Source organism: Jaculus jaculus, chromosome 19 (assembly GCF_020740685.1).
Source record: "Jaculus jaculus isolate mJacJac1 chromosome 19, mJacJac1.mat.Y.cur, whole genome shotgun sequence".
NCBI classification, from domain to species: domain Eukaryota; kingdom Metazoa; phylum Chordata; class Mammalia; order Rodentia; family Dipodidae; genus Jaculus; species Jaculus jaculus.
In genome coordinates, this window is record NC_059120.1 from 26,228,051 (window position 1) to 26,249,151 (window position 21,101).

At 39.5% G+C, this 21,101-nt stretch overlaps 1 protein-coding gene across 1 annotated transcript in view; it reads right to left on the minus strand.

Annotated features, from left to right (window-relative positions):
• Dpyd (dihydropyrimidine dehydrogenase) overlaps positions 1-21,101 on the minus strand; it is a 1,202,971-nt gene that overhangs the window by 241,529 nt on the left and 940,341 nt on the right. Inside the window, exons 17-18 of the mRNA XM_045137960.1 lie at positions 14,365-14,485; positions 13,352-13,471 (exon numbers count right to left, since the gene is read on the minus strand). Of these exons, the coding sequence (XP_044993895.1) occupies positions 13,352-13,471; positions 14,365-14,485 (241 nt within the window). The remainder of the gene's footprint in view (positions 1-13,351; positions 13,472-14,364; positions 14,486-21,101) is intronic.

Here is a 21,101-nt window from a genome sequence, read left to right on the forward strand (position 1 = left end):
CTGCATTAACTAACCTGATTGAGTCTATTTTAGTCACCCATCAACCCACTTGGGATGACTGCCAACAGCTCCTACAGGCTCTTCTCACATCAGAAGAAAAGCAGAGGGTCTTCCTGGAAGCCCGAAAGAATGTACCAGGCGACGATGGGAGACCTACCCAGATACTAGATGAGATCAATGACGTTTTCCCTTTGACTTGCCCTAAATGGGATCACGCCTCAGCAGACGGTAGGGGGCACCTACGCCTTTATCGCCAGTTGCTCATAGCGGGCCTCCGTGGCACTGGGCGCCACCCTACTAATTTGTCCAAGGTAAAGCAAGTTTTGCAAAAACCAGATGAGTCTCCTGCTGCCTTTCTAGAGAGAATTAAAGAAGCCTATCGCATGAACACCCCCTATGATCCGGAAGATCCAGGTCAGGGGGTAAATGTATCCATGACTTTTATTTGGCAGTCCACCCCAGATATTAGAAATAAGCTCCAGAGATTAGACAATTTACAAGGACAGACTCTCCAGGATTTATTAAAGGCAGCAGAGAGGATTTTTAATAAACGGGAGACAGCAGAAGAGAGAGAGGACCGCCTACGCAGGGAGGCAGAGGATAGAGAAGACAAGCTTAGAAAAGAAGCAGAAGAAAGGGAAAATGCTAGGGAACGCAAGAGAAGCAGAGAATTGAGCCGCCTCTTGGCCACTGTAGTACAGAACAATGATAGGACTAATAGGTTGAGAGACCAAGGGAGACCCAGACCCAGAGTGGACCGGGACCAATGTGCATACTGCAAAGAAAAAGGACACTGGGTAAAGGACTGCCCTAAAAGACCCAGGAAACCAACAGATTCCACCCCGAAATCCAACCTGTTTGCCCTAGATGAACACTAGGGCAGTCAGGGCCAGGAGCCCCCCCCCCGAGCCTAGGTTAACTCTTACTGTCGGGGGCACCCTGTCACTTTCCTAGTGGACACCGGCGCCCAGCATTCGGTCCTCACCCAATGCCCTGGACCCCTGAGCGGCCGGACTGCCTGGGTACAAGGTGCCACAAGAGGAAAACAATACCGCTGGACCACCGAACGGAAGCTACATTTAGCCACCAGTAAGGTCACACATTCTTTTCTACACGTACCGGATTGCCCTTACCCATTGTTAGGGAGGGACCTTTTAACAAAATTAAAAGCCCAAATTCATTTTGAAGGAACTGGGGCCAAAGTATCTGGTCCTAAGGGAGTTCCCCTACATGTATTGACTCTTAATCTGGAAGATGAATATCGGCTCCATGACAACTCCCCAAGGGAACCTAAAGATATAGATTATTGGCTAAAGGCCTACCTGCTGGCCTGGGCAGAAACTGGAGGGATGGGATTGGCCAGACAACAGGCCCCCCTTATTATAACCTTAAGGACATCGACATCCCCAATATCAGTTAAACAATATCCAATGTCTAATGAGGCCTACCTGGGAATTAGGCCTCACATAAGAAGGCTCTTGGACCAGGGAATTCTGACCACCTGTAGATCCCCATGGAATACTCCACTATTACCTGTCAAGAAGCCTGGTACCGGGGACTATCGCCCTGTCCAAGACCTTAGGGAAGTTAACAAAAGGGTGGAAGATATCCACCCCACTGTGCCTAATCCTTATAACCTGCTGAGTTCTTTACCTCCCTCTCATCAGTGGTATTCAATCTTGGATTTAAAGGATGCCTTTTTTCTGCCTGAGACTGGCTCCCCAGAGTCAGCCACTGTTTGCATTCGAATGGAAGGACCCTGACTTCGGAATCTCAGGGCAATTAACATGGACAAGACTTCCCCAGGGATTTAAAAACAGTCCCACCCTCTTTGATGAAGCCTTACACTGGGACCTGGCTGACTTTCGAGTCCAGCACCCATCTTTAATTCTGCTCCAATATGTGGACGACCTCCTGCTTGTGGCCTCCTCACATCAGGACTGTCATACAGGTACTTGGGCCCTGCTTGAGACTCTGGGATGCTTGGGCTATAGAGCTTCTGCTAAGAAGGCCCAAATCTGTCAACAAGAGGTCACCTACTTGAGGTACAAATTAAGAAATGGCCAACGCTGGTTAACTCCGGCCCGCATAGACACTGTAGCTCGCATTCCTGTCCCCCAGAACCATAGACAACTCAGAGAGTTCTTGGGGACCGCTGGGTTCTGTCGCCTATGGATACCAGGGTTTGCTGAAATGGCAGCCCCCCTTTACCCCTTAACTAAACAAGGAACTCCCTTCAATTGGACTAAGCCACAGCAAGAGGCTTTTGACAAAATTAAACACTCTCTCCTCTCTCCTCCGGCTTCGGGCTTGCCTGACATCACCAAGCCCTTTGAGCTATTCATAAATGAAAGACAGGGCTTTGCGAAGGGGGTGCTAACTCAGAGGCTTGGACCATGGAGGCACCCGGTTGCATATCTCTCAAAAAAGTTAGACCCAGTGGCCTCAGGCTGGCCACCATGCCTAAGGATGATCGCTGCAGTTGCAGTCTTAACCAAGGATGCAAGTAAACTAACCCTGGGGCAACCTCTGACTGTGCTAACTCCACATGCCATTGAGTCTATCATGAGACAGCCCCCAGATCGCTGGCTGTCTAATACACGTATGACTCATTACCAATCCTTGCTTCTTGACAAAGACCGTGTGCAATTTGGTCCAATAGTGGCCCTAAACCCGGCCACCCTGTTGCCCCTCACTGAGGGGCCAGAGACTCATAATTGCCAGCAGATTCTTGCAGAGGTACACGGAACCAGGAAGGATCTCACTGACCAGCCACTGCAGGATGCAGATTTCACCTGGTACACGGATGGTAGCAGCTTCCTACTGAATGGTGAGAGGCGGGCCGGGGCCGCAGTGACCACCAGAGACCAAGTAGTCTGGGCTAGCGCCCTGCCTGGAGAGACCTCGGCACAAAAAGCGGAACTCATTGCCTTGACTCAAGCCCTCCAGCAGGCTAAAGGTAAAAGACTCAATGTGTACACTGATAGCTGGTATGCATTCGCCACTGCCCACATACATGGGGAAATTTACAAAAGAAGGGGTCTGCTGACTTCAGAGGGAAAAGAAATCAAAAATAAGACTGAGATATTGGCCCTCCTCAAGGCTCTGTACTTACCCCAGAAGCTCAGCATTATACACTGTCCAGGCCACCAGAAAGGAAACAGCCCCGAGGCCATAGGGAACAGGTTCACTGATAAAGCCGCCCGTGAGGCAGCTCTGGGACCCCAACTCTTGATTTTGATGGCCACTGAGGAGGGGACTCCTAAAGCAGCATCTCCAACTCCGGGATGGGAATACACGAATGAGGACTTGGACTTAATTCAGAAACTGGGGGCATCATATGATGCTGCCCATGGCAAATGGACTTACCTAGAAAAGACTATTGTACCTCAAAAGATTACAGCCCTCCTCATTAAGTAACTTCACAGGCTAACCCACATGAGCGCTCAGAAGATGAATACTCTACTAGAACAAAAGGAAACAGGACATCTTTTTCTAAACAAAGGTTCAATCCTAAAAGAAATTGCAAACACAAGCAAAGTATGTGCTCAGGTGAATGCTGACGAGCCCAGATGGCCCTTGGGTCCCGCCTGAGGGGACACCAACCCAGGGCTTGCTGGGAGCTCGACTTCACTGAGGTAAAACCGGGTATGTATGGTTACAAATATCTCCTAGTTTTTGTAGACACTTTTTCAGGATGGGTAGAAGCATTTCCCACCAAGCATGAAACCGCCAGGATGGTAACCAAGAAATTACTAGATGATATCTTTCCTCGGTATGGAATGCCACAGGCACTCGGGTCAGATAATGGGCCTGCCTTTGTCTCCCAGGTAAGTCAGTCAGTGGCCAAGGCACTGGGGATCAATTGGAAGTTACATTGTGCATACAGACCCCAAAGTTCAGGTCAGGTAGAAAGGATGAATAGAACAATTAAAGAGGCTTTATCTAAATTAACGCTTGCAACTGGCTCAAAGGATTGGGTACAACTCCTACCCCTGGCCCTCTACAAGGCCCAAAACACCCCAGGCCCTCATGGCCTAACCCCCTTTGAAATCCTCTATGGCAGTCCCCCGCCAGCTGTCACTTTCATGCTTACAGAAATTTCTAATTTTACTGATACCCCCACCTTACAGGCTCACTTGAAGGCCCTACAGTTGGTACACCAGGAAGTTTGGAAACCTCTAGCAGCTGCCTATAAAGAGGCGACTAATAAACCGCTAATCCCCCATTCATTCCAGATAGGGGACTCTGTTTGGGTCTGTCGACATCAGACCAAGAATCTGGAACCTCGCTGGAAAGGACCTTACACCATGCTCCTGACAACTCCCATGGCCTTAAAGGTAGACGGAATAGCCACTTGGATCCATGCCTCCCACGTCAAAGCTGCCCTGACAGAATACCCAGACAGCACACCACCAAACTCCGCATCATGGAAAGCACATCGCACTCCAAATCCCCTAAAGATAAGACTCTCTCGATCTTAACATGCCTCTTCTTAACTTTCAGTTTTGTGAGTAACGTCTCTGCTAGTCCTCACCTTCCCTTATCCTTGACCTGGCTAGTCATTTCTGAGGAAGGACAAGTTATTTGGTCTACTACCTCCCCTGCCCCATTATGGACATGGTGGCCCTCCTTAACCCCCAATCTGTGTGCCTTGACCACCCATAGAAAACCTTTTGAAGAGACTCTAAAAAGGGCCCATCGGAGGAGACACAACCCTCCTGTTAGCCCAGGATGTTACTCCAAACCTGCCAAGCAGTTGTTGAACTCCACTCTATATGTTTGCCCCCAACATGCCCAGGCATCAGACTGTGGGACTAGATTGGACTATTATTGTAAAAACTGGGGATGTGAAACCACTGGAAATGTATACTGGCAACCCAAATCTTCCTGGGATTTTATTACTGTAACTCGCCTAAATCAGGGTAACAAGATGCTTCTAAACATTACTTTCACCTCTCCCGGCAAGGCAGATAGGACATGGCTCACAGGCCATACATGGGGAGTCCATCTTTATGCAGATGGGCCAGATCCTGGTTTCCTGTTCACAATTAAACTTCAACTTTCCACTTTAACCCGCCCTATAGGCCCTAACCCCGTATTACCAGACCAAAAACCTATTCCCTGGCCCCCTTCACCATTAGTCGATATTCCAAAGCCCACTAACATCGTAATTGCCTCATCCCCTCCTGCTACTGCGCCCCCTAGGCCCTCATCCCTACACCTGATTAAAGGAGCTTACTCCTCCTTAAATGCCTCAGACAGTGACTATGCCAAGGACTGTTGGCTCTGTTTAACCTCTAACCCCCCTTTATTATGAAGGTATAGCTCTCCCTGGAGACTTTTCCAACTCTATTTCCCTCACTCCCAGATGCCTAACATCCTTATCACACAGACTAACCCTTGCTGAAGTACCTGGACAAGGCTCCTGAATTGGAGCTATTCCTGAATCCCATCAGGACCTATGTAATGATACCACCCACATCTCCACCGGGTCTTATTACCTAGAGGCACCCAGTGGTACCTACTGGGCTTGCAACACTCGGATAACTCCATGTGTTTCAGCCCTTGTCTTAAATGGAACCTCAGATTTTTGTGTCCTTGTCCAACTATGGCCACGCGTAATCTATCACAAATCAGAAACCATTTTTCAGCTTTTTGAAGGAAGACCTAAGTGGGAACCCATATCCCTGACCATAGCCCTACTGCTCGGGGCAGGAGGAATAATAACAGGAATAGGAACCGGAACGGCGGCCTTAGTTCAGGCCGAACAAACCAAAGTCTTACAAGAGGCAATAACCACTGACCTACAGGCTATAGAAAAATCCATCGTGGCATTAGAAAAGTCCCTCACCTCCTTATCGGAGGTAGTCTTGCAAAATAGAAGAGGCCTAGACCTATTGTTTTTAAAGGAGGGAGGTCTCTGCGCGGCCCTAAAAGAAGAATGTTGTTTTTATGCTGACCAGACGGGGGTGGTCTGAGAATCTATGGAAATACTTAGAGAAAGACTGGCCCAAAGAAAAAGACAACTAGAGTCACAACAGGGCTGGTTTGGGGGATGGTTTGAAAAATCCCCCTGGTTCACCACTCTTTTACCCACCCTCCTAGGTCCCCTACTCATTCTCGCACTCTTACTAACCTTTGGCCCATGCATTTTCAACAGACTAGTGCAGTTTATGCGGGACAGACTCTCAGTCATCCAAACCTTGGTCCTTACTAATCAATATCAGTATCAAACATTAGGCCAAAATGACACCGAGTTGTAAGTAAAAGATTTTACTCAGTCCCAAGAGAAATGGAGGAATGTAAAACCCTATGGAAAAATACCAGGAGCCAAAAGCAGCCCCCAGATGCAGACAGGCAAACAATCTTTTGACCATAGCATGACCATTGACCCCGCCTAATGTACTATAGATAATCCTGACAGGGTGTTTCTGAGAAGAAAACAAAAAAAAAAAATCCCCACCTCAGTCCCCGGAACCCTGCTGTATCCCCACCGACCCCAAGTCTATTAATAAGTAACCAGTGCTGGGACTGTAACCATGCTTCTGCTTCTGTAAACCTGCTTCTGCTCTCCCTAACCCTATAAAAAGAGACCCTTCCCCTTGTCCGGCGCGCTCAGTCTCTCGAAGGACTGGAGTGCCCGCAGGTGCCTGTGTGAACAATAAAGCTGCCTCTTGCCTTTGCATCCAGTGGCTCAGTCTTGGTTCTTGGGCGTGGGTCTCCCACCACGGAAGATTCCCCCCCCCCGCCCCCCGGGAATCTTACACTATTTCACCATAGTGAGTTTCTTTCTACTCTTGTCTGCCTCTTGTACCTGTTTCTTCTTCAGAGGACTCCTGACATTCATAAACTGTCTTCAGTGACACACAGACTTGCTTCTCCTTGTGTAAACAATGGTTTGCTATTAAGGTTCTGTTCCAAGTGGTGCAGCATATTCTTTTCTCTCCCAAGACTTCACATACTTCAGATATGGTGCTGTAAAACTTTATTTGTTTGAAGAAGCAAATTATGATTATTTGCTTCAGATACAAAATGAGTATAGAAATTATTTATTTACAGAGCACCTTAATTCTCTATTTTTACCATTTATTAAAAACTTTGACATTATCACTGTGTCAGGAAGGGTTTACTGCAGCTTACAGTTCCAAATTGCAATCTTCCATGGTGGGGAAGGCACAGTGGCAGGAGATTGTGGCAGCTGGTCATATTCAGCACAGTGAGACAGCAGTGGGGGATGAAAGCTGCAGTTCATCCATCTCTCTCCTTTTTATACAGTCCAGGATTCCAGCCCATTGAATGGTGCCACATACAGTTAGGAGTTATCTTCCAACCTTATTTAACCTAATCAAGATAATCCCTCACAGGCATGCATAGAAGCTTTTGACATCACTTTGGAAATAAGGTATTCAAATTAAAGTGTTCAACATTACCCTTTCTTCATCTACGTTCTCCAAATACTCAGAGCTGCATGAATGTATCACTTTCTTAAACCACCCAGATGAACATATCAGAAGTACGGGATCAGATCAAGTAACCAGTATTCTAACCAGTTCTCCAGCTTCTGGTACATGGCAAAGTCTGAGAACACTCTTCTACCAGAATCTCAGCTCACCATTAGGATGTCAAACTTGAATTTGCTTTAGAAGTTTAAAAAGAGTATTTCCCTTGGCCAGTACCTGTGAACCCTTCTATATAAATGAATCATGAATAAATCTCAAATCTAGAAATGAATTAGCCAAAATTTTTCTTACATCATCAGGCATTTGCTTCTGTCAGGTTTAAAAATCTCCAAATGAAAAGAAGCAATGGCAGTTTGATAGTCCTCTACATGTGAGAAATAAACATGCTGGCCTTGTTGTCACAGTAATGCTGGAGAGTCTGCCCTCATGCTTAGGGATTTAAGACGATGGTTGGATAAAGATGGTGAAGAATCTCATTCTAGTCATGCCCTCCTTTCCTAATTTCCCTTTTCACTGTTTGGTCTTTCCTTTGTTTCCTTAGGGAGTAGAATGATTGATAGCCTAATCCAATGACTGTATTACAGCTGCCTCAACTAGAACTCTTTTCCTTATCATTAGCAGTTAGCCTATGGTTAAATTCACAGCTCACTGCTTGGGACTGCCCCTGAGATTTAAGGGTCTGGCCTTTAGAAAATATTTAACATAAAACTGAAATCTTGACATACTGAAAACTTGGTTCTCTGCAAGGATTCTTTAATTAATCCAATGTACTATACCATTGTTCTATATGAGACTATGACATGGTGAACTGTTTCTGAGGCTTACAGAACTGTGTAGTCCTAAATTAAACAGCCACTGACTGGTACTTACACTAAGATTTTAGTACACTAGATATGCACGGATCTGTGAATATTTAAATTCAACCTCAAACAGTAACATAATGCTCTGAAGTCTTAATTTCATAAGATTTTTTTGATTAATATCAAGCTTGAAATTATTCTTTATGAAAAAAATTCACAGAAGAAAGAAATTTAATAATTCATTACCAATGTTCTAAAGTTAAGATTTTTTTAACATGCCTGTCAGAGTCCTTTGGTTTACAAAACCTATTAAATATTTTCTTAGAAATTTTACAGATAATAATTTACTTTCTTAATTTTTGCACTGTATACACACACACACACAAACAGTATCAAAGTATTCATGAATGTGTTGGCTTTCAACTACTGTTTGATCATTTATCTGCAGGACAATAGTTATTTTAAAACACCTAAAAGAAGACGCAAATCTTGATCTGTGCTTTAACCCTTTGCCCTTGCTCCAGTCTGTCAATGAGCTGCAAGCACCCATGAATATGGCAGCTGAGTCCCAGATGAAAAATCATGCATCTCATAAACTGCTATTCTGCTGAAATGTCAAGCCAAGGCAAGGCTGTACCTCAAACTCAGCACTTGGCATTTTCCTTCTGTCTGCCTTGTTGCCATGAAGCAAACATGAACACTGAGGATTTGTGTAGGACAGGTAGCAGGCGAGCTCACTGTCAAAAGTCTATTATCAGGGCTCTGATTTCTTGCACAGACCAACGATGGCTAAACAGTGAGGCATCTGAGCTCCAGCAAGGGCTATACAATAGAAAGGGGATTCTTTGTCAATCTGTGCATGAATATATTCAAATGAGCATTATTTAAATGAGGGTATTTATACTGGTGAGCTTCTCTCAACCAAAGTGGTAATTTGTAATGACAATTGTAATTCAGCATCTTTATTTGGTATGCCTACTTTGGTCTGTTCTGGAAATATGCTACATAGATAAAAAGGTCTTTGATAATTTGATTTGTTAAACTTGTGATAATGTATGAATGTTTTGCACATGGAAATACAGAACTTTTATATTTATTTTGGTACACACACCAAATAGAGGAAAAGATGATAAGTGAAAATAAAATGGAAGGATCTCTTTTTTAATAACCCTTTTTTTGATGTGATAGATCATCACATATTTTCACTTAAGTTATATCTTTATAAGGATATTTTTAAAAACAATGTTAAATCTTCAGCTTTTGTTGATAAAGTTGGCTATACTAGATAGCTTAAATTATATGACATATAGTAGGTGTGTTTTTCTAAAAGGATTTCATGCATCAGTAATCCCATGATTGACATATAAAAAAATCCAACCCGTTAAGAACTACTTTCTAGTAAAAAAAAAAAAAAAAAATACCAACACTGTATTTTATGATATAATTGTAATGTAAGGACTTAAAGTGATGTTGCCAAAATCTTCAGTTGCTTCACAATATGAAAATAGTTATTTAAAGCAAAATGTAACTAAAACTTCTGAGTTTCCAAGCTATTATACATTTTGCCATCTTCCTAGTTTTATACAATATTCACTCATAACTACATCATGGTAAGCTTTATTTATTTATGTCATGTTCCGTGGCAACATGCATGTGACTGGTTTACCACATTATGTTAAAATAATTACAAATTATACCAAGTGGAGTTCATACATTAAAAAATCTCTTAAAGCTACTACACTGAAATATGCAAATACCTTTTCCAAATGACATACTATAATTCTGGCCTTACACTAGAACAGGGCTACAAACTAGTGAGAAATTTTCTGACTTGTACATTCTTTGTTGGTAAATAGATTTAGGAGTCATATAACTGTTAAAAATCCATATAGGTAGGGCTGCAGAGATGGCTTAGTATTTAGGTATTTTGCCTGAGATGCCTAAGTCCCCAGGTTTGATTCCCCATTATCCATGTAAGCCAGATGAACAAGGTGGCAAAAGTTCCTGGAGTTCATTTTCAGTGGCACTGGTGTGCACATTCTCACTCTCTCTATCTGCCTCTTCTCTTTCTCTCTCTGCCTCTCTCAAAAGAATGAATAAATATACAAATAAATGATATTAAAAGTCTGTATAGCTAGATTTCAAGTTATATATTGTTCACATATAGACTTAAGTATATCTATGGAATATATCATCATTTGTTTTGCAACACACAACCATTTCTTAGATCTATAATAGTCCATTAATGATTAGCAAGCTTGGACTGAAAGAAAGGTCAAAATTTGAAGGCTATGTTTGATGAATTATTCAGACATCAGTCCTATAAGTTTACCAGTTTTTAATACTGAACAATTTTTTTCTTAAGTTTGTATACAATCAAACATTTAAAACAAACATCAAATATTTAATATTGAGAGGAAGAGTCTCCTTCCTTTTTGTAGAATATAGCAAAACTGAAAATAAGATACTTTAAAACAATGAGCCAAGACTTTAAGCTTGTTGGAAATAAATTGTATGGAACGTAAAGTATTTTTTATCTGAAGTGGTTTTTGCAGAGAACTTTCAGAACATTTTCATGTATGTGTGCATGTGTTTCTCTGTACCATCTATACTACAAACAACATGTGTAGAAGAATAGTCCAAAATCAATTTTAAGGAATTTGCCCATCTCTTATTAGTGAGAAGAATCAAAAGAACATGTAGCAATACAAGAAAACTTCTTCAAATAAGTGTACCCATTGAATATAGCTAAACTACACTGTCCTGCTATAGCTATAAATGAATAAATGTTATCCTCACAAAGTTTGTTGCAAGAAAGACATATTCTTAGTTGAAGCCATGCAAGACTTGTTCTTAACCACCTTTAAGCGAATCCTACCCACAGGGAGGACTTCATGTGAAAATGTCACACCACAGCTGGAAAACACCATTTATATGGATGAGTGATGGTAATCACTGGGTTGAGGCTATATTAAGATACTCTCATTATTTGGGGACAAGGTCAGCAAAAGGTCAAATTTTTAACTGAAAGAAGAAAGAAGTAAACCAAAACTAGGAAATGTAATGAATAATTCTCCAAAGGGTGGAATTTATATTACTGAAGAGATTAGGGCTTCTTCTGTTCAGATTATTAATATCAATAAATGTTTGGCTCCCTTTTCTGAAAAATCAATCCATAATCCAGTTTCTTGTATGGTGACACATGAATTAACTACTATTTAACATTACAAAAGTTTCCTTTCTACCTTCTAGAAGAACGGAAAATTAGGTGGTAGCAAAAGGGATATTTTTACTGTCCAAAGAGGGGTACAGAAAAATAATTCCTTAAAATCAATGATTTCTAAAACACTTCTATAGTTGAGAGCTTAATCATCATCCTAAGTTCAAGGAAACATTTCTGATGCACAGTTAGTTAGCATGACTCCTTTGATACTGCATTCACTCTGTGGTCACCTGCTCTAGAATCAAAAGAGACCATATTTGAAATAATTCAGTTGGCATTCCTTAGCTGAATGTCTGTCTTCCCTAAGTTAGCTGGTTCATCTTAAGAAAACAACACTGAAAGGTGACCACTTTTCTGTAGCAGGAGGTGTGCCAGCTACTTCCCCATTTAAGAAAAACAAAGCCTTTATTTACAATAGTAGAATTTTTATTCTGGAAAACAAAGGTGAATAAAAGACTGGAGTGTCTAGAGTGTTTACTGAAAATGCCCTTTCCTGGTAACAGAAAGAATGAGCTGTTGGGTTGCTACCCCCAACCTAAATATTATTTAGCTTTTATTTAAAAAACAAATAACTCACTCAGCTCTTTTACAAGTTGGCATTCCAATTTTTGTTATGATATTAATATTGTACTGTGGTAATTGTTTTTAATCTTGCAAAACTATGGAGCATATTTTGTGTGGATTTTTTGCACAGAATAGCATTTGACATTCTGACAACCATATATGATAAACCAGTAATAGTATTTAGCCATTTATATATTTTATTCATTCCTAAAACATGAAACCTGTATTAGTCAATATAATTTCACAAGGCAAGGTTTTGTATAACTCATTCTGAAGGTACTTTGTTATAGAATGTGCTTCTATCTTAAAATATATTATTATTGCTGGTTGAAAGTGCCTTTCAGGTTCTATTACCTTTAAACTAAAGCAAGCACCGCTTTAAAGGAGAAAACCTGTATTAATTTTGTCCATATGGAGAAATTCTATTCTCAAAACAGATTGCTTAATGCAAAGGGACTTAATGTAAAACCCATTAGAAATGAGGTACAACCCCTTTAAAATGTTAGGGACTTTCTGTTGTTTAAGATGAAAGTTCTACGTATACTCAGCTGAGCATATGGCCCAAGTGAATATTTATATATGAATTTATAAATCTCAGAAATAGAGTTTTATGGAAATGCTAACAGGCCCTAAGGTACAACTGAACTTGTTTTCAGGTACAGCTATCATTTCCAGTGTGTGTATGCTTAAAGTCTGCAACACAAAGACTATTTTTAATGCTGTAATCTTGTAGTTTTATTAGACTGAGTTATAGTTGAGAAAAATATTCAGAAATTGTAGCTTAAATGAGAAAACGTGAATGCTGTTATTTCTATAAAATACTACCACAATAGTTCTTTTATTAATTTTTAATGCTCAGTACCCTCTGTGACCTCCTTTCTTCTCTTGCTGTCAACATGGCAAGCTAGAAAAATTGAAATGAGCTGACAGAAAGCCTAGTGCACATTAAGTCCAACTCTGGGGTCTCTGGACACTTTCTGAGGCTCTTGCTAAGGCACTTTGTGCTAGCCTGCATTATCGTAAAAGCTAAGGTCCTGTTTGATAGCTCCTGATAGAAACCAGTGGTGTTGGGGGTCCTAAATGGGGACTGCTTTTCTTGTCAGCTGTCTTCCTTATAACATGGTGGGCAAAGGAGTCAATCAAAAACATGTAGCCAGGTGTGGTGTCTCAGACATTTAATCCCATCACTCAGGAGGCACAGGTAGGAAGTAGCAACTTTCAAGGAAACAGAATATAACACACACACACACACACACACACACACACACAAATAATAATAATAATAATAAAAAACCTCTCACCTGACACTCCTCCATATGTGGTCCGCTTTCCAGTGCCCACTGCTGGCCATGGAGTGCCATTGGCTTTTAATCCCATCAGGCCTGAGACAGTGTTGGTAGCTGTAACACCATCTGCACCACCTGTAGAAAGCAGAGGAGCATTTGCCTGAACTTCTTGAACAATGCTGCAAAGCCAACCAAACTCATGAGACCCAGAAGAATGCACTCTATACTTACTTTTAATAACTATTCCTCTCTCCAAATGCCTGCAGTTAGTTTAACTCTTCCAATCAAGCTTAAATTATTTTAAATAATACCAAGTATTAATTATTGTGACTTAATTTCTTAATTATGAGTTGGATTTGTAGGTGTTACATATTCTGTATGTGATGTGACTTTTCCAAGTAATTTCCAATGTCTTAGTTAAGACACAATTTCCATGGAATATAATGTAAGCACAAATGATTTGTACATCCAGTTATTGATTGTATGACTTACATATTCAACAGATACTGATCGGGCACGCATTAATGTAGTGTGCTAGTCCTCTCAATTAAATGAGACACATATTAGCAATTATATAAGGTGGAAGTTGGTCTCTCTCAATCTCTTTCTCTTTCTCTCTCTCTCTCTCTCTCTCTCTCTCTCTCTCTCTCTCTCTCTCTGTGTGTGTGTGTGTGTGTGTGTATGTTTCTAACAAAGTTCAGATGATGTTGCTCTATGGATACATGATGAAGTCATTAACTTTTAAGTGTTTTACTATTATTGGGTGTATGTTTATAAAACACCTGTTGATCTGGAAAAATTATAAATATATCTATGCTTCCAGGTCAAAATCGGGTACCCTGTTTATTAGCTATAGCACCAAATGTGATTCTTTTACATTTGTAAAGTCAAGTGTTCCATTCAATACTTTTATTAAAATATAAACAAAGCTACATATATGTGTGTGGATAAAGGCCACTTTCAGTACAGCCTCATAATTCCAGGCCATAGTTACATAAGCGGGCAAGTGATATAAATCCAGGATTTACCTTCTTTTGCTGCTCTTGCGATGCTCACAATATCAGTGACATTTGGGGTCAACTTGGCAAAAAATGGAACCCGAACAGCTTGCCTAACCCAACGACAGATGTTCCGCACCAACTCTGGATCCTGTTCAAATAAGTCAGTTAAATATAGAACATAATTAAAGAACTGTGATCGAAATGTACACTAGAGCAACAGTGGAGCTGGAGATGTGCAAAACAAATCCATGTTGCCAATGAGCTACCTGATATAGTTCTCAAATTCCTTCTCAAAATTACACTTCAACTCATCAGGGAACTGAAGTTAACACACTTCAAGTGAACTGCAAATCCATCATGTAAAGGTTAAATTCCTCGGGGGAGTCTTTGGAAAACAAAATTACAAAGAACCAAATGGAAGAAAGTAGATCTCATTTTCAGTTAAACAGTATCAGGAATGAAACATAAACTTCAGGTGGTCAGTTAAGGAAAAATTACAGGATGCTTAGTGACGCCTTTGGATTAAATTTGGTAAAAATAAGTGTTTGATTCCTGAGTGAATGGTATGCAATCTGAAGTCTGTTGTTTTCATTATTAGACACTCAGTCTTGAAGTGTATTCAAAAGGAAATATATCTGCAACTATATCATCCATCTAAATGAAACATATACTATATGCTAAAGTAGAATAGTTCAGCTTCAGATTACACAACACTCATCAGCAATATTAGCTAACTTTTCTATGCATTATGGAAATTTGTGTGGCATTTTTCAACACTCATTTACTTGAAAGAATTGATCAAAATGACAAAAATAAAATAAAATATTAAGTTCTCATTTTAAAAGTAAGAAATGGACATTTTACTATGCTTATTTCCTGTGATTTTTCAAGCTTTTATTTTCTCATGGGAAAAGTAAAATTTGGAAGGTAAACACCTATCCTTTCCATTGAAATAGCCTAGCTATAGTAATGTTCTTTGATTTCAATATGCACAATAGTTCTTTTTTTTTTCATTATCATGAGTACAAAATTTATTCTGACAGGTACTGATAATGTGCTTTGATAAATTACCTTAAAATATGCAATAGCAATTCATTATTGAACTTGCTAATACTATCTTAGCAAATTAAAATGTTTTTTGAGTAAAAGAAAAACCTAAGAAAATATAGACATATATTTAAACTATGAAACATTTGGCAAGTATATCATTTGTAATTAATATTTTCATATGTAAGAAAGTTGCTCTTTACATTTTAACCTTTTGAGTTCTTCTAAGATGAGATTTCTAATGTTATAACCTTTAAAGAACCTTTTCACTTAGCCTTAATGTGTCTCGATCTGTCGTCCTGTATTACTCTAAAAGTTATGTGTTTATATGCTAAGACACTGCAGTGGGGTAATTTCTGTTGATTGCTTCCATCATTGTTTCAACAAAGTAACATTTTCAACAAGAAATCCTGGGCTTGGATTGTTCACTTTTCAGAACAGTAATTTCTTCATTAAACATAAATATTAAAAAGTACTATGTGGAATGCTCTATGGGCATACTGTGCACTATGAATAGTAAAGCTGAGACTTAGCTGTACAAATTCTAACTCATGAAAATGGAGATCGTCCCCTGCCCATGCAATGTTCATGAAATATTTATGACCACGGCATTGGTATTATGAAGGCAGTTGCATCTTTGTGACTTTCATTTCTAAGTTATGAATTTCCATAGGACTTAGCCTAGAAATGACAGTAACTCTAGAAGATATGAATTGCATGTCTTTCATAAAGTTGTACTTTAAGGTAGAATTTGACAATAATTTAAAGATCACTTGAATTGCATAACATAGGGAAGGTAGTCTGATAAGCGTTACTGAAACAAATTTAAAATGATATTTGGTTCCAGTAGAGTAACCACTAATAACCTTGTGGAAGCTTCTAAGTGCCTTTCAATACTATTGACCCCCATGTCTTTATAATCTACTTTGAACATTTGTTAGACATTTTTCTGTTGATTTTCTAGTTGAGTACTTTGAGTATTTTTTGCCCTATTGTTTAGCAATTTGGAATTTGTTCAAAATATTTTAGTTTCTGAAAGACATATTGTTCCTTGGCAACCACCATTTACTTGGATCATCTGTTTCTATTTTGAGGTGGTATAGTTTGACCACTCTATAGTTCTGTTACTAAAGTTGATGTGTTAAGATTTATTTTTCTATTTTTATTCTTACCCAAGACAGCCACTGAAGAACTATCATAGCTAGCTGAAACACAATTTTACTACCTGAAAATTTTTTATTTCTGGCCATCATTATTATGAATATTGAGTCAATAAATTGGTAATATAAGGAATATTCTAATACAACATAAACATAGTGATGTTAATAACATGTTTAAATGCATATGCATATTTGAGGGAATGAAAGATGAATCATGACTTTTCACACTTTGCTAGTTTCTTCACACTTTTTACATGAAGATTGAAGATAAAAATATTAATAATATCTTCTCATTTTCTGCTTTAGGTAGTTTTGCCTTTCTTAGTGAACCAGTATGAGGAAACTTAAGAGCACAGCTTCTAATAACACCCAAAATATTCATTATAGGACACATACAATGGACTTTAATAATGTAAATCCCCACAAAAATTAAAAAGTAGGACTGTTCTTCTAGTTCCAGACACCAAAATAGATGAGTTTTGACAATAAGTGCAAGATAAATAAAAATGTGGTACAATACCTAGAGACAAAATATCTTGGGCTACCTTAGGTCCTTTATTATCCACTGATCTTAAGTGATATATCTGACCTAACCTTCTAGGATTAGGTAAACTTCTCAGAACGGATCACTAACCATAGGAGACTTATCTTTTTCCAACACTAAAGCCAAGAATGCTGCAAGATAACATCTGAAACCTGTATAAAAGGTTTTCCCTATTTGCCCACTTCAATTAATTCATCAGACCTACAAATTTATAACTTTATTAATGAATGTTAAAGCAACCTCATCTGAAACTTCAAAAAATGGACTCAAGTAATTGAAATACATGTTTCTTGGCCTCAGTCACAACTGTTTTGTTCAGAATAAACTTTTCCTTACTTCTTTTAAAAAGATTGACATTTTAATTTTATTTCTTTATACCTCCATCAAAAATCTAACCTATTCCTGGGCTGGAGAGATGGCTTAGTGGTTAAGCGCTTGCCTGTGAAGCCTAAGGACCACAGTTTGAGGCTCGATTCCCCAGGACCCACATTAGCCAGATGCACAAGGGGCGCACGCATCTGGAGTTCATTTGAGGTGGCTGGAGGCCCTGGGGCACCCATTCTCTCTCTATCTGTCGCTTTCTCTCCCTCTTTCTCTGTCACTCTCAAGTAAATAAATAAAAATGTTTGGAAAATATTTTTTAAAAAATCTAAGCTATTCCAGACTTAAGAAACAGCCAAATGTATTTTATTATATATGGTATTTAAGAAGCATGAAAAGTAAGACTACTTTGTAAATTTAGAAGTAATTTTAAGGAAAATGAACAATTATGCAAAAAATAAGCTTAGAACATCTTTTAACATATGTAATGCATATAAGGGTCTAGCAGAATCAGGAAGTGCTTAACTGGCTTTTTGTACATTTAACAAGAAAGTCACACCAAGTTGGTAAACTCTCATAGCAGAAGCTGCTGTCATTCCTACTGTGTGTGTGTGTGTGTGTGTGTGTGTGTGTGTGTGTATGTGTGTGTGCACATGCATGTGCATGTGTGTGTTTGTGTATGTATGTGTGTGTTTACACATGCTAATTCTTTTGCTATTCCTTTGGGCAGTGGAGAGCTCTCAGTAACAAAGTGGTTTTCTGTGGCTGATGTGCATGTGGCATCATAAGTAGAAAGGCACTGAAACCCTCATGGGTTTTGAGCGTGGGGAGTAAATGATGCTCTTTTGGGAACCATGTGAGCTGAAGGTACTTGAGCCGACCTATCTGGTACTGGAAGAAGACTAGCAGCCTGAAATAAAATCTGGCCTGCTTGAAAATGTTCACAGAATCAAAGTGAGGTACACACATACCCACTCAGGAGGTTGAGAAAGGAGGTACACAACCTTCAAAGGCAGCATGTACCAGGCCAGTTAAGATTATGTAGAGAAACCCTATCTTAAAACATGAAAGAAAAGGAGCACAAAGAAAAGGAAGAGAAGGGAAGAAGGGTGGGCTGGAGGTAGGGAGAGAAGGAAAGATTTTCATAGAGACCAGTCTAGTGTTTGCCTGCAATGAATATTCTCTGGATGAAATTCCTATGAAAGGCCAGGAATGACAAGAGCAGTAATTAGAAAGCGCAGTGCTGCATGAACTACTGGCTGAACAGTGTCCACTGTATAAGATTCATTGCTTTCAACTTGCTTTTTTGAGGATGACTATGATTTTTAATTCTCATACTCAATATGTCTCTAGGGTCTCCCACTGGACAAATCACCTACCCTTCTGGATTTTACAACCTCCCCAGTGGAGGGCAGGAATTCCCGCCATTGACCAGGGCATCAGATTTCACTGGTTTCTTGCTCTCTGCAAAGAACAAACACTGCATAATAAGACTGTGACCACCTCATGATACATGAAATTACAAGTGAAGTTCTTGAGTGGAAGAAACATTTCTCTCCAATTTGCCTGGTAATTTTCCCTCTGTACAATTCCTTTCAAAATGGATTTCTTAGAAGCTGGCATTTCAATGAATTCATTGAAAAATTTTACCAGTTATAAAATGTTTTCCACTAAGGAACTCCTAAGTCTTAATTCACATGATATGACAAGAGCTGGATAGAGTTTTTATTATGTCTGCTTTTCTGATGGAGAGAACTGGGGCCCAGAAGATCACTCTGAGTACCTATTTCATCTTCTTAATTTTCTCTCCCATTATCATGTTCTAAACCATCATCTTCTTTAGCAAAATTGTTCCCCTAAGTGAAATTCAGTGATCCTTATAAACTGCAGCTATAAAAGGCTTCTACTTCTCTCATACCTGTAAAGCTAGGTGTAGCTGCAAGATAGCAGGCTAAAAGGGTGTATGTATCCTTCTATGTCAATAAAGTAGGACAAAGTTAACAATTCTAGGTAAAAGTCTTAGTGAGTGCAAAAACTGTGTGATGGAATGAAGATGGTTGAAGTTACCTTATGTTTTAGCATGTGTCTTTCTTGAATCTCTTTGTCTGACTTAAGCATTCTAATGTGGTACAACCACTTTGGAGAACATTTTGGAGGTTTAGTAAGGAAAACATAAATTTACTAATCAGTAAGAAATTCTATTCAGTAGCATATAAATAATACATGTGAACTTATTTCCACACAGAGACTAGCATGTCAATAGCTACAAATTGAGAACAACTCTAAAATCCATTGACATGTGACTGAACAAACAACCATGGCATATCCACACAATAGAATGGTATTTAGCAATAAAGCAAATCAAGGCAGATAATCAGGCCATAATGCAAAATCATTTTTATGGTAAAGAAATTTATTAAAAGGATATGCTACACAGGAATCAATTTATATCAAATTCTACAAAAGGAATTTGGGCATGGTGGTGCACGCCTTTAATCCCAGCACATTGGAGGCAGAGGTAGGAGGATCACTGTGAGTTAGAGGCTATCCTGTGACTACAGAGTGAATTCCAGGTCAGCCTGAGCTCGAGCAAGACCCTACCTCCAATAAAATAAAAAATAAATAAATAAATAAATTCTACAAAAGGGAAAACTATACTGACAGCAAGCGGAGCAGTGGATGCAAGGCTCAGGATTTGCGTCAAGGTGGGGAAAACTGGAATAAGACCTGAGGCAATTTTTGAGAGTGATAGAGATAAACTGTTCTTAATTATAGTGTGTACAATACTGGACAAAATGCACCAAACTCTATACTTAAATGTGTTCCTTCAACTGCAGATCAATTGCACTCCAGTAAAATTCATTTAAACTTTAAAATAACTTAAGAAGACTCAGGAGTAGGACAGCAAAATGGCAGAGGTATTCCAAGCAACATAGACTCTGCACTTTCAGCAAGTATTCATTCACTATGAGGAATTACTTTTGGTCTATGCTGGATACAAAAATGAATAAAACTAGAAAGTTAGAGTATACAGAAAACACATTCTAGGTACATAATATGATGCATATTACATGTTATGTGTCAAAACATGCACCCCGAGAGTACTATATTACTTCAGATTATTTCAATAAGTAAGGCAAGGACTCATATGTACTAGGCATCCATCAAGTGTTATTGAATTGGCAGAGCTTACACTGCAGAAACTGATGCTAACTTTTAAATTTTTATTTAATTTGAGAAAAACTGGAAGGACAAAGGTCCTGTAGAATCTAATGACATTCTGCATTGAATTTGAAAGCAAAGATTGTGCATGTATGTGTACGTGCATGCATATGTGTTGGCATGTGTGATGTTTGCTGTGTACACTTCATGAGCATGTGTGTGTGTACAGCCAGTGGGAGCACGTTCAGTATCATATATATACACATATATATCCATGAGATAGTCTCTCCCTCAACCCAGAGCTGCTGTCCAAGAGTGATCCTCAGCAATTCTCTGATCACTAACCCTGTAAACTGGGCTTCCAGACATGCATGGGCATACCCAACTTTTATAAGGGGTTTGGAGAGCTGAACTTGGTGACTTCCTGTCTACACCAAGACTATTGGGCACAAGTGATATAAGTGCTCTTAACTGCTAAGCCATCTCCCCTGTCTGAAAGCAAAGATTTAAAAGATACATAATGTACTTTC